Source organism: Populus trichocarpa, chromosome 10 (genome assembly GCF_000002775.5).
Source record: "Populus trichocarpa isolate Nisqually-1 chromosome 10, P.trichocarpa_v4.1, whole genome shotgun sequence".
NCBI lineage: Eukaryota > Viridiplantae > Streptophyta > Magnoliopsida > Malpighiales > Salicaceae > Populus > Populus trichocarpa.
Window position 1 is genome coordinate 4,230,955 of NC_037294.2, and position 12,177 is coordinate 4,243,131.

Here is a 12,177-nt window from a genome sequence, read left to right on the forward strand (position 1 = left end):
TTGTCGGTAAAGATCATTAACTTGATTCTTTATTTGCAAAACATATACAAATGCATAAATATCATGTAGAGAAAAAAGAATCTCCTATAACTTGGCGCATTCATATTCACACGACAACTTGTTTGGAACTTTCTGCTGCACAATTTTACCTGTCTTCCAGCAACTGCAATGCAGTTTCAACAAGTGAGTGAATAGTTGTGCTGTGGCGACTCAGCCCAGAAGTGCCTGAGAATATGTTGAAGCTTTCAACTTCAGCCGTGGATTCTAAAACCCCCTCCAATTCCTTCTCCAACCCCAGGTCCTTGAAAGTACGTACATTCGCCGTGTTGTTCCGCATCATCCAAATCGCCAACTCTATGGAAAACCTTCTTATTCTTGGAACCTTGACTGGTGGATTTTCGTACTTTTTGAGAATCTGGAGTATTTTGTTGGCTAGTTCAGCCTCTTTTATACCAGTTCTTTCAAACATGATATTGGATTCTTGAGGAGTCATGAATTTAAAAGCTTCGGCCGCTAGTCCTACCATTACTTCTTGTAGTTTGTTCTCTTCAGACATAACTGCCTCCAGCACCTGCAACACGAGGGGAAAGAGTTGAAAACCAAGTTTCTGTTCAGAAGTACTTACATTTTTTATCAGACTACAAAACGAAATCCTGTTTCCCATGCCTTTTCTAAACATAGAAACATAATTTAAAGAGAACTAGAAAGCACTTACCGTGGGTACAGCAGCTGCTACGCCCTTCAACTGGTCGAAGCAATCTACTCTGCTATAGGTGCACAAGTTCCGTAGAATTCTTGCAGCATTTACCCTGAGCAATGGGACCTCTAGTGCTCCAACTAGCCTTTCCAGTACTTTTAATTTCAAAATGCGAAGACAATTCCTTCTGCTTTCCAAGGCCAGCATTGCTAGAGCATCTCCTGCAGCTATTCTTGCGTGATTCTGATTTTCAGGAATTCCTTGGCTGAAGAAAATGTTGAATAACTCCTTAAGAACTCCACCCGTGCCCCCAATCCTCTCCTTTGCATCCTCTTCTAGTGCAAGACTGGTTAATATCTCTATGCTGAGTTTTTGTAGCATTGGGTGTTTTTCGCCATGCCGTAGAATATCTCTAATATTGCTGATGGTGAAAACTATCTCTGAGATTTCTCTTCGAAGATTATTACCTGTTGTGCCTGTTGTGCTTGCCAGCATCTTCACCAGTTGCAGAGAACGTTTCACTGTTAAAATCTGAGACGGTGTTACATTTTCATCTTTCAGCAACCTCTCTTCTACATGTGTGAAATCAATGATCTTCGGTAGGAGGCCCCTTGTATTTCCAATCTTCCCACAGTTATCATGGTCACGAGCGAGCTTCTTCAGGATAAGAAGTCCTAAATGATTAAATGTCCAGAATCCATAATGTGCATGATCACAGATGATTGTCTTTTCACCAATTTCATCAGCTGTGGTGCTGCAACTTCTATTGGTTTGTAGCAGAGATGAAATTGACTTCAATGCGCCAGGTATTCCAGCAACCCGTAGGGAGTTTTGCTTCTTGCCGGCTAGTTTTGATAGTATCTCTGCAGCTGACCTCCTGATCTCTTCTTCCTGCGGGTCTTTCCAGTTCAATACCTCCACTAATCGGTCTATCATTGATATATTTGTCCCAATGTTTTTGAGAGTATCATCAGAAAACTGAGGATTCATCACAAATTGACGAAGAATTCTAGCTCCAATGAGCTGTTCATCAGGGGAATTCGAAGCCAATAGATCCATAGCAAAAGTAACCATGTTCATTTTTAGGCCATCAAAGATACTGCCCTCAAGACACCTAGAGTAGGCATCGTAGAAGAACCTTCTGATCGAAACTATGCCTGAAAGCCCCAAATCACACTCTCTGCTCACCTCTTCCAGCAGTTTACAGTAGCTTGCCTTCCACTCCCAGTAAGCTCTCTCCATCAGAAACAACAGAGCTTCTGCCAAAGCCAAAGAATAGAAAATATTCAGTGCAGATTGTCGGTTCCTCTTGTCAGTATTCCCTTTCTCAACCTCACCGTAGTTATGTTTGATGAGTTTCATCAATGATAAAACCACACAGGCTGATGCAGATGCAAGCTGGAGCCAATAGAGAAGCTTGCTGACATTTTTTGAAAGAAAAAACCATTGAGCATATGGTAGAATAGGAACATCTGAACTTGTCCATGTCCGAGTTAGCTTCCTCTGGACTCCCCAGTTCCCAGAGATTTCTGCATCAGGATTCTTCCTTATTTCTCTGGTATGCAGACTCTGCTTTTGAACCCGTGTTATTGGCCTAAAAAGTGCTTTCACAGTTTCAATAATGAAGTGGGAGCTGGATCTCAATGCCCGGAAACTGTTAATCCCAGCATCAGTAATTGACCAGGTGGCTTGGTGTTGCCATTCAAGCTCATGGCTCCTGCTGTATATTCGAGTCCCTTCAATCAACAGAATAATGGTGATAAACCAGAAATCTGTTTTATCCAAAGTAATCGCAAACCCTCCGAGAAGAACAACTGTTGCCCAGATGAACCCGAGGGTTCCGAGGCAAGTAGCTGCCTTCTCAAAAATGGCAAGGCGAAGAGCAAAGAGTGTGAGTTTCTTCTCCGGTGCAGGTAATGTTGGAGAAACCGAATTTCCAGTGCTACTGTCTCTCTTTCCTATATCACTCTGAGGCTCAAAAATGGTTGCAGAGCCATAGGTTTCGCTAAGCCTGCGAAGCTCGTCAACCGGAAAACGAATGCTGCCATCTTCTTCCGATTCGCCGCGATCCATACCCACCGGATTAGACCAACCTTCAGTTGTGCAAAACTTGCCTTTGGAAATGCTTTGATTCTTGGACTATGGTGTTTGTGCAAGAAAAAAGAAGAGAAACTATGCTTATAAAACGAAGAGAAAAACTAGCTTAGGGAGCACGTTTAATTTGAGAAAATGTAGAGAAACTTTAAAAGTTGCTCTCTGTTTCTGCAGTTTTTCCTAGGAAGTTTTGCTCAGCTATAAAACTTTGCCGGCAAGGGTTGTCCACTCTACTATCCCTCTCTCTGGTCATGTGATGGCTTATTAAAGTCGGTTGTCTCTCGCCAATAAGTCTCCTCATGGGCCATCTAAACCAGCCAAAAGCTTCTTTTTCTCGCAAGCAAAACTAGAAAGTTAGCAAACCCTTAATAAAGGGTATAACTGCAGCTGGAGAAGTTGCTTGCACTTTTCCATGTCCTTTGCTCTTACAATATTTAACGGTTCAATCTGTTTTTTTTTTCCTGTTCTTGGGGGTACAAGAACAGGACCATTGAGCGTGCTCTGGCATGCACCCAAGTAGCCTTTGATTAATCCTGTTTTTCTTCTTCATGGGAACAAGTAGGAATAATTGCCAACTCCAGATTCCCGAGATGATTCCTGTTTGAATGATTAAGATGATAGTGATGTACACTCCACCTTTTCATTTATGGCTTTATTATTATTATTATTAACGGAACCAACCCATAATTCACAATGATTCAATGAGGATAAATGGGGTTTTTTTCATCAAGTTGTTGTTCTTATTTCCTTCAAGAGGGAGGGACATCATTAATTTCTTTTTTTCTTTTTTTTTTTGACTCATTCCATTTCTGGATTCTTAAATTCGATGACTTAGTCAGGTCTTTACAAGTGTGAATTTAGCAAATTTGGCTGGTTATCTATGGCTTGCAGAAATAGATTTACAGAAGGACTCTTCTCTTGTGTCAAGGCAAAGGCTCCTTTCAATGGGATGGGACACGAAACCCTACTTATCCCTTAAACTACACGAATAGCTCGGCTTTGATGTAGACCTTGCTTTTGTCAGACCATAATTAATAAGGCAGAAGCTAGGTTGGCTTGTAAATTGTAATGAACCGGATTGACCCTTGGCTTCCACTTGACGATGGTGCAAGATAGTCACTTTGCTGTTGCGCGTAGTCTTCATTAGTATGGATACTTGACGGGGGAAACCAGTTCAAATCTTTGCCGGAATAGAAAACGGAAGATTGGGACAAGCAAAGTCTCAAGTAGGCCTGTGCAAAACAAAATTTTCAATAAATAAATTAACAGAGAGAGAGAACCAACAATAGTAGAGTGACTACCAATCGCTATTTCTTTCAACATCCAACTTCCAATTCTTTTGTATTTTCCAATGGATTCTTCTTCGAAGAAATAGAGATTGATCCTTAAAACATCAAAATGCTTCTGCGAAGGAATAAGTCAGATTCAACTTAGCTGAGAGCTCCATCATCAGCTCACTGGGAATTCCAGCAATGGTCAATAGATCATTCCAACTACTTGAAATTTGTAGACGACATGCTGAGTAGAAATGCTATCAAATTTAAGAGATTGAAATGGACACAGCACTCCAGAAACAAGCAACTATAATAATCCAACACCTTAAACAATCTTTATCCCCACTTGGATTGATCATGGTAAAACTCAATTTCTACCAAAAAAAAAAATGATATGTAAAAGTTGCATCGATGAACTTGAGGAGTTCCTTCTTGATGTGCTGACATAAACTTTGAAATGTTAAAATAAGATTGTCCTCTTCCTATGTTCTCCTCTCCCATTATTGCTCTTTCCAACCACGCCTAAACCACAAACTAAGATGGGCTCCATTACACTTACACAGATCCATCCCCACTACCACCACTAGGTTGCTTCTCACAGATGGCAAACTTTGCAACTTCGATTCTGAATACTTGTCCATGTGCAAGATATCTACTGACTGCTAATTACCAGAGCCAATTTTCTAAAGTAACTCAGTCACCATTTTTTTGGTACTTTTGTTGTCCCGGAAAAAAAAACAATAGTACGAGTGGATGAAAATACAAATCTTTGACAAGAAAGAAACTTGTTGCATGCATTTCCCATGATAAACCACCTAATTGCAAGGCAACAAAGACCAGATTCGGTTCAGGCATAGAGGAAGTTAGCAAAGGCAAGTAACAGAATCCAAACAGAGAATTTCTTTGGAAAAATGGGTCTTTTCTTCCAAATTTATGAAAGAAATTCAGAAACAATATCTGACTTTCTGGTAGGTTAGTTACATCTTGGCTATGCAATTCTGTTTCTCTTTTAACAAAATGCAATAAAAACTTAAGGACTAACACATTGTCTGATTGAAAAAAGAGTTTGTCAAAGAACACAAGGTTTCTCCATAGCATTTCTTCTCATTGTATAAAGTTTGTGGTACAAAGAAAGCCAATTATCAGTTAGATGACCACTTCACTAAACTTTATCAGAATAACAGGTTGATCGAATTTCACCAGAATCATTACAGTTAAAAACATTTCACTGGCCAGTTGATCAATCCGCCACCTGCACAACCAATGACCTAACTTCTGGTATGCAACATTCAATGAGTTATAAGAATAGAGCATACAAAAAAAAAAAAAAAAAACTTCACAGATATAAGATGGCATTCCAGAAGTATATGGCATCAATGAATTTGTGTTTGCCTATTCCAAATGTTTGAGAGGAGAACGTCTTTTTGCAGGAAGCTTCTTGTGTTATCTAAGAACAGTTAAACTGATTACAATGCTCCATTCTATACATAAACATTGACATTACCCTCAACTGACTTGCAAGTTTTGAGACATTGGGACCTGGATACACAAGTACACAGATATAAGACTGGGGGATAAGCATTACAGTTGCAATAAGAAGAATATATCTGAAATATGAGGGGAGAAACACATTAGAACAGCTTGGTTTGAACAATGACATGGATTTACAAAAAAAAAGAATGAATATAGGACGAGGGATCGTGAAGCATTATAATCTCTTATTTCTTTAGGACGCCAATTCAATTTTAATGGTGCATCTATTACACTACAATACACTTAGCCATCCATCTGCAATCAGCATACCGTTGCTGACCTCTGCTTAGTTTAGTTTGTACGAGTAAATAAACAAGTTGGTATGGGACACCAAGTCAAGTCAACTACGTTCAGGTTAATTCCAAAGCTTGGTTAGATTCATATGGAAAATCTATTAGTGTTTTACTGGATACAGAAGCAGAATGCATCAAAACCATAAATTGAATAATTGAACTCCATCCAATCCTAACATTCTAGCATACATTCAGATCATCACATCATATAACTCACAATGATAACTTTCAAATGCACACATTCTTTGAATTTTTGTTTTAACTTATGTTATGCGACATTTAATCTGTTATGTGAGAAGTCACAAGGAAAAAATAACTTCACAGAATTAAAATAATGCCTCTAAAAATATGCAAAAATGACAGGTGCTTGCCTGTTCCAAATGTACAAGGAGAGGTGATTGATATCTTATTGCAGGAAGTTCTTTCTGGTTATATAAAAGCACTAAAAATGAATGTGATTGTCCATGAAATAAAGGATGTGACCCACCCATAACCAAACCAAAGCAAAATGCTTAGAAAGGCTTGCTGTTGTAAGACATAGGGACTCAAAGACTCAGGTGAGCAGTTATAAGACATCAGGATAGTCGTTACAGTTGCAATAAGAATGAACCTACAGATAACAGGAGAGAGAAATAATTAAAGCTGCCAGATTCAGACATCAACCTATGTACACATATGGAGATAGTACAAAAATTTGACTATAGAACAAGAATCTGCAAAACATTGTAATCTCTTCTAAACTGTAATCCAAATACACTCCTCTCTCTAGAACAATCAATTCAACTATTATGGAGCATTTATGAAAAACAATGCAGTTGTTATATTACACTGCCTCTTTTCCAATACAATAGACTCAACCATCCGTCACCTATCTGCATACTCACAGCTGACCTCCACTAGTTTGGGAACAAGGCTTTCTTGAGTTTGTGTCTATAATGAACAATTTAGTGTAGTTCCTAAGACAAGTCAATTAAAGTTGGGTTCACTCCTACGCCTGGTTAGATGCACAGTGGACCTCTGTCAGTCTTTTATCGCATACCAAAGTAGAAAACCAACAAGATTATTAACTGAACATAACGAACTTTATCCAGTGCTGAACTTCTAACCTACGTTCAGATTCTCATGCCTTAAAATCCATAATTACAACCTTCAAATGCAATCACATCATTCAATTCCACAAAAATAAAAACTTAGAAAAGCATAACCACTGAAAGCACTGTCCATACCTCAAAAACAATACTTTGAGCCCTCAACTAAATCACAGCCCTCCTTTGCTGGACCTTGGCCTTCTCAGCATCAATGATTGATCCCACCAGCTTAACTGCATTATCCAACTTCCCTTCACCATTCACTACCACATAATCAAAATCCCTAACATGTTTCACCTCCTCTCTCGCAGTCGCAATCCTCACAAGCAAAGCCTCGCTAGCCTCAGTCTTCCTATCAATCAACCTCTCCACAAGTTCCAACTCACTCTCCGCCACTAAATATATAAAGACAGCAGAATTCCCCAAAATCTTCCTCAAAGTCTCAGCCCCTTGTACATCAACTCTTAAAACTATGTCATGCCCTTTTGCCATAAACTCCCTGATTTGCTTTTTTGGTATCCCTTTATAATCACCATAGACAAGTGCATACTCTAACAATTCATTTCTCTCTACCATTGATAAAAATTCTTCCTCTGACACAAAGTAATAATCTTTACCATCAACCTCACCTTCTCTCGTTGGCCTACTAGTTGCAGTCACAACAAAATGCAAACTTTCTCTAACTTGTCTCAATTTCTTGATAACAGCATCTTTACCAACCCCACTTGGACCACTTATCACAATGATTAAAGGGTTTGGAGGGGGGCAAATTGGGTTGGTACTAAAAGAAGAGCCCATTGAGAACTCAAGGGCACGTAGCATTTCAGGCTTTGAGGCTTTATCAGGAGGTGGAATAGTGAATTTAGGCTTCTGGGTATCGCTCGTTTTGGTGTAAGAAGCAAAGAATCTTGGTGGGGTTGAAGTGAAACGTTCATAGATAGAAGTGGGTTTGCTGTGATTTATGATAAGAGAGGTATTTTCGTGGTGAGAGATTGGAGAGAAGAGAGTTGGGTTAGGGCGAGAGAGGGAGAAATAGAGTCTGCGAAACATGAGGGGATTAGGGGTTTTGTACGTGGAGAACGGACGGTGAAGGGGAAGGTGGAGCTTGGATTTAGTATCTGAATAAAGGATTAAATTACTATCTCTGCTTATATAGAAGCATTGCAACATCTTTGTAAAATTATTAGTTGATAACAATTTATCTACTAGGTCTAGGTTAATAAAGCAAGAACTCAATCAACACAAAAAATTTAAAAAATTACAAATTTATTATTATAATTGATTTAATATTGAAAGTGAACTCACAAATTAAATATTACAATTTTAATATCAACTAATTGTCACAACCTTTTTTAAGAAAATAAGCGTTAAAAAGTTGGTATTTCTTCTTCTTTTTTTAAAACACAACAAAGCTTTTTTCTCCGGCCATCATTTTATCATCTTCATCCTCGTGATCTCGTCATCTTCTTTCCATAATTTTTTTAACCTCAATATCAACTAATAGTAAATACTATATTATTGGTCTGCATTTCACTGCAAATAAAATCTATTTTTTTAACTTAAAAAAAAATATTTAAGCGTTGTTAATGTTTTTTCTAGTTGAAAAAAAAATTAAACCATGTAGAGGTTGATTCAATGTAACTCAATTGATTTGATGAGTTTGAAAGCAACCTATATGACTAATAAAAACATATTTTAGTTAAAAAAATTCAAGATAACATTATTTTTTTTAAAAAAAATATTAAAGCCACAATATATTGGATTACCTCGAGTTACATTGGGTTAATCTGTCAAATTCACAACTTAAATTATAAGACCATGATAACCTTATATAAAGAAAATCAAAATAAATTATGAAGCTCAATTCCCAACAATCTAATGTTGAAGGATGAAATTGAGAAAAAAATGAATTAAAAAAGGATAAAAAATAACCTGATTTAACCTACCAAATCCACGACCTGGGTCATGAGACCAGTATAACCCCATAAAAAGTAAATCAAAACAAATTATGAAACTCAGTTCTCAATCAACACAATGTTAAATGATGAAATTGAAGAAACATCAATTAAAAAAGATAAAAAATAACTCTAGTCAACTTGGATTAACCCGTTAAACCCATGATCCGAGTTATGAGATTAGATAACCTCATATAAAACATATCGAATAAACAACTCGAGTTCCGCTAGACCCGCGACTTGAGTTATAAAAATGGGATGACCCCATATAAAACAAATTAAATAAATTATAAAGCATAATTCCAAGTTCAACCCATTGTTGAAGAATGAAATTGAAGAAAAATTCAATCTAAAAAAAGAACACAAAAAAACAACTCAAGTAAACCCAAGATAACCTGTAAATCTCGTGTTTTGAGTTATGAGATCGGGATAACCTAATAAAAAGTTAACTGAAACAAATCATGAAGCTTAATTCGTAATCAACACATTGTTAAATGATTAAATTGAAAAAAAAATATCAATTAAAAAAAATTTGAGTCAATTGGATTAACCTATTAGGCCCATAAGACGAGTTATAAGACTAGATAATCACATAGAAAATAAGTTGCAACAAATCATGAAGTTCAATATTTAATAAACTAAATTTTGAAAGAAAAAAAATAGATCTAAAAAGAAAAAAAACATCATTACAATGAATAGTGTTATGTGAGGTGGTGCACAGTAAAACTATCATCTTTTTTTAGTTTTTGTTAATATATAAACACTTAGACATCATATCTATCAAATTATTCCTCTTACCATGAATACCATATGATCATTTTATTTTCATTGCCATTATTTTTGCATTTGCAATTTTATTTTGTTCATCTCAAAATAATGAATATTCACTTAAATTTATAATAACAAATAATCAGAGTACTGCCACCAGTACTATCATGAAAACTATATAAACACTTAATTTTTAGACTCTTCTTCTTCGTGCTACCATAAGTGTTGCCACCATCTTTATATATGTTTCTTCTTTATAATAACAACCAACAATCATACACACATATACCTCCATCTTCATCATAACATTATCAACATGTCTTTATTGCATCAAATATCAATAATATACAAGGTAGAAACTAAGTGGACTAGAGTTTAAGAATATAAAATGTAAAAAATATGAGAAAAAAAAAACTATAGGATATTAGAAATAGAAGCTAGTAAAAAAAGTTAAAAAAAAGTTATAGACAATATTTTTATTTATTAGTATAAACCTATTAGTAAAATCAAAATCACTATCGAAGAAGGTGTTAATAATGTTGAGCCAATACTACATATAATGAAGAAAATAAATGATGAATTACATAGAGTTTGGATCAAGAATCATAATATTGAGGCTAACTTTACAAATGTTAAGTTAATGTTGGTAACAAATTTAATGTGTGTAGTTTTATTGTATCTAACTCTTATATTGTTCATGTTTAACAAATAAAAAATGACATCAGACAAATGTATGAGATTAAAATGTACTAGGTTGCTCTAAAATACAAATCATTAGAAAAATAAAGTGTTTATCTAAAATCATCCACATAACGCTACATAATTAAGTTGTTAAGCAAAAAAATATGATTATCTAAAATCATTAACATAACTATACATCATTAAATTGGTAAGCAAAATAGAGTGTTTATTTAAAATGAACATTACTAATAAAACATCACTAACACCAATCTACATTTCACATTTAATACAACTTGTTTGGGTTAAGAGTTGAGATGATGTTCTTGCACTACTTCTTAAACTCATCTTCTGCAAGTATGTGAATAATGATAAGTATATATCATAATTATAATACAAATTTAAAGTGAAATATATTTTTGAGTCACTTGTGATACACCATAACTTCTACCACCTCTGACTCCTCTCCAACCTTTAGATTTCATATTTATAACAAATTGAACATTAACTTGTTTAGCACTTATTATCCTATACGTGGCTTCCATATTCACAACATATTGACACATTAACTTATTCAGTACAATCCCTTTGGCAAGTTCTCAAGTTATGGCTAAATAATTTGCATACGTTACAATTGAATCCTTTTTTCTAGGTTCCCACTTTTCTTTTCTCATTATTATATTTTTATATTCTTTTTAGGTCTACCCACACACTTTTTAAAGAATGAAGGTTAAATAATCACCTCTCATTCATATGAATTAATATCAACTTCTAATAATGAGTGGACCACCTCATTATAAGTCATAAAAGTTATAACCCTGAAGAACTAATGATAATATTAATCTAAATTCATTATTTTATGAGGCATAAAGAAACGTGTCTATATAGAATCCTTATCAGTGTTCATACACCACAAGAGCAATGTCGTTTTTCTAAAATAATTAAAAGTCTAATATGCCCCTTGTTGTAACCCATTTTTGGGTCCCCACAAATATAAAAATATATATATATATATAAAAAAAAGAATTTGAACAGTGTCGTTTTGACACTGTTCCTCTACCCGCCGCGGGCCCTGCCAAAATCAAGGGAGCTGAACCTCGACAGTCGCGCCCAATGGCCGACCAGCCGCAGCATGATTTGCTCCCAAGGCGCACTAGCAAAAGAGAGGAGGGGGGAGTTTTTTTAAAAAAAGAACGAGAGAGAGGGACGAGAGAGGGGGCTGGAAAACTAAAGAGGGGGAAAGTTTTTTTTTGAACAAAGGAGAGGGGAACGGGAAAGAAGCAAAGGAAGAAAGGGGCCAAGGGGCCAAGCAACGCTAAAACAAGAGGGAGGTGAGATGTGAAGGAGGAGAGATAGAGTTTTGAAGGGGGGAGAGGGATCTTTTGAAACTGAAAGGGGAGGGAAGTTTTGAAACAAAGAAAGCTACTGTGAGAGGGTAGGAAGAGAGGAAACGAGATAGGAAAAGAAGGGGAGAAAAACACAGAAGAAGGAACGAAAGCAGGGGAACCTTTGGAAAGTTGAACGAGAGCAGAGTGAACGGAGAGAAGAGAAGGAAAGGATTTCTGAAACAGAGGGAGGGAAATACAAACACACCAACGCCACCTGGATCGGGAACACAGCAGCACTGCCCACGCCACCACCATCCTTCATCAGCTCATCATCTTCCAGCCACATGCCGCGCCACCATTAAAGAAAAAACAGGAGCCTGCACCTCTACGCAGGCGAAGAAAGCAGCAGCAAGGCACTGCCCGACACTAAGAACAGCCCCCCATCTTCTTCCCAGCCGCGGCAACACCA

General features: G+C 36.5%; 2 protein-coding genes across 5 annotated transcripts; both read right to left on the reverse strand.

Annotated features, from left to right (window-relative positions):
- Positions 1-3,369, reverse strand: LOC7497986 (uncharacterized). Its single transcript, XM_002314388.3, has 2 exons — positions 716-3,369; positions 1-571 (listed from the first exon to the last, which is right to left on the reverse strand). Exons 1-2 carry the CDS (start codon positions 2,768-2,770, stop codon positions 146-148), a joined length of 2,481 nt encoding a protein of 826 aa, XP_002314424.3. The 5' UTR covers positions 2,771-3,369; the 3' UTR covers positions 1-145.
- A 278-nt stretch (positions 3,370-3,647) lies between these two features.
- On the reverse strand, positions 3,648-8,164 carry LOC7475931 (guanylate kinase 3, chloroplastic). Of its 4 annotated transcripts, XR_002984317.2 has the most exons (3): positions 7,118-8,164; positions 6,379-6,501; positions 5,388-5,604 (listed from the first exon to the last, which is right to left on the reverse strand). XR_002984317.2 is itself a non-coding variant. In XM_024610508.2 (2 exons), the coding sequence occupies exon 1, from the start codon at positions 8,147-8,149 to the stop codon at positions 7,145-7,147; it is 1,005 nt and encodes a 334-aa protein (XP_024466276.2). In that variant the 5' UTR covers positions 8,150-8,164; the 3' UTR covers positions 3,648-4,023; positions 7,118-7,144. The 4 variants fall into 4 exon arrangements, 3 of the variants coding, with proteins under 3 accessions (XP_024466276.2, XP_052312397.1, XP_052312396.1); XM_024610508.2 differs by lacking the exons at positions 5,388-5,604; positions 6,379-6,501 and adding an exon at positions 3,648-4,023; XM_052456437.1 differs by lacking the exons at positions 5,388-5,604; positions 6,379-6,501 and adding an exon at positions 5,131-5,317.
- Positions 8,165-12,177: the final 4,013 nt, after the last annotated feature.

Coding starts and splice junctions, on each gene's coding strand:
- LOC7497986 (XM_002314388.3), bottom strand. CDS start 2,770: ATGGATCGCGGCGAATCGGAAGAAGATGGCAGCATTCGTTTTCCGGTT. Junction 572..715: donor TAGCAGCTGCTGTACCCACG/GTAAGTGCTTTC, acceptor CTCGTGTTGCAG/GTGCTGGAGGCAGTTATGTC.
- LOC7475931 (XM_024610508.2), bottom strand. CDS start 8,149: ATGTTGCAATGCTTCTATATAAGCAGAGATAGTAATTTAATCCTTTAT.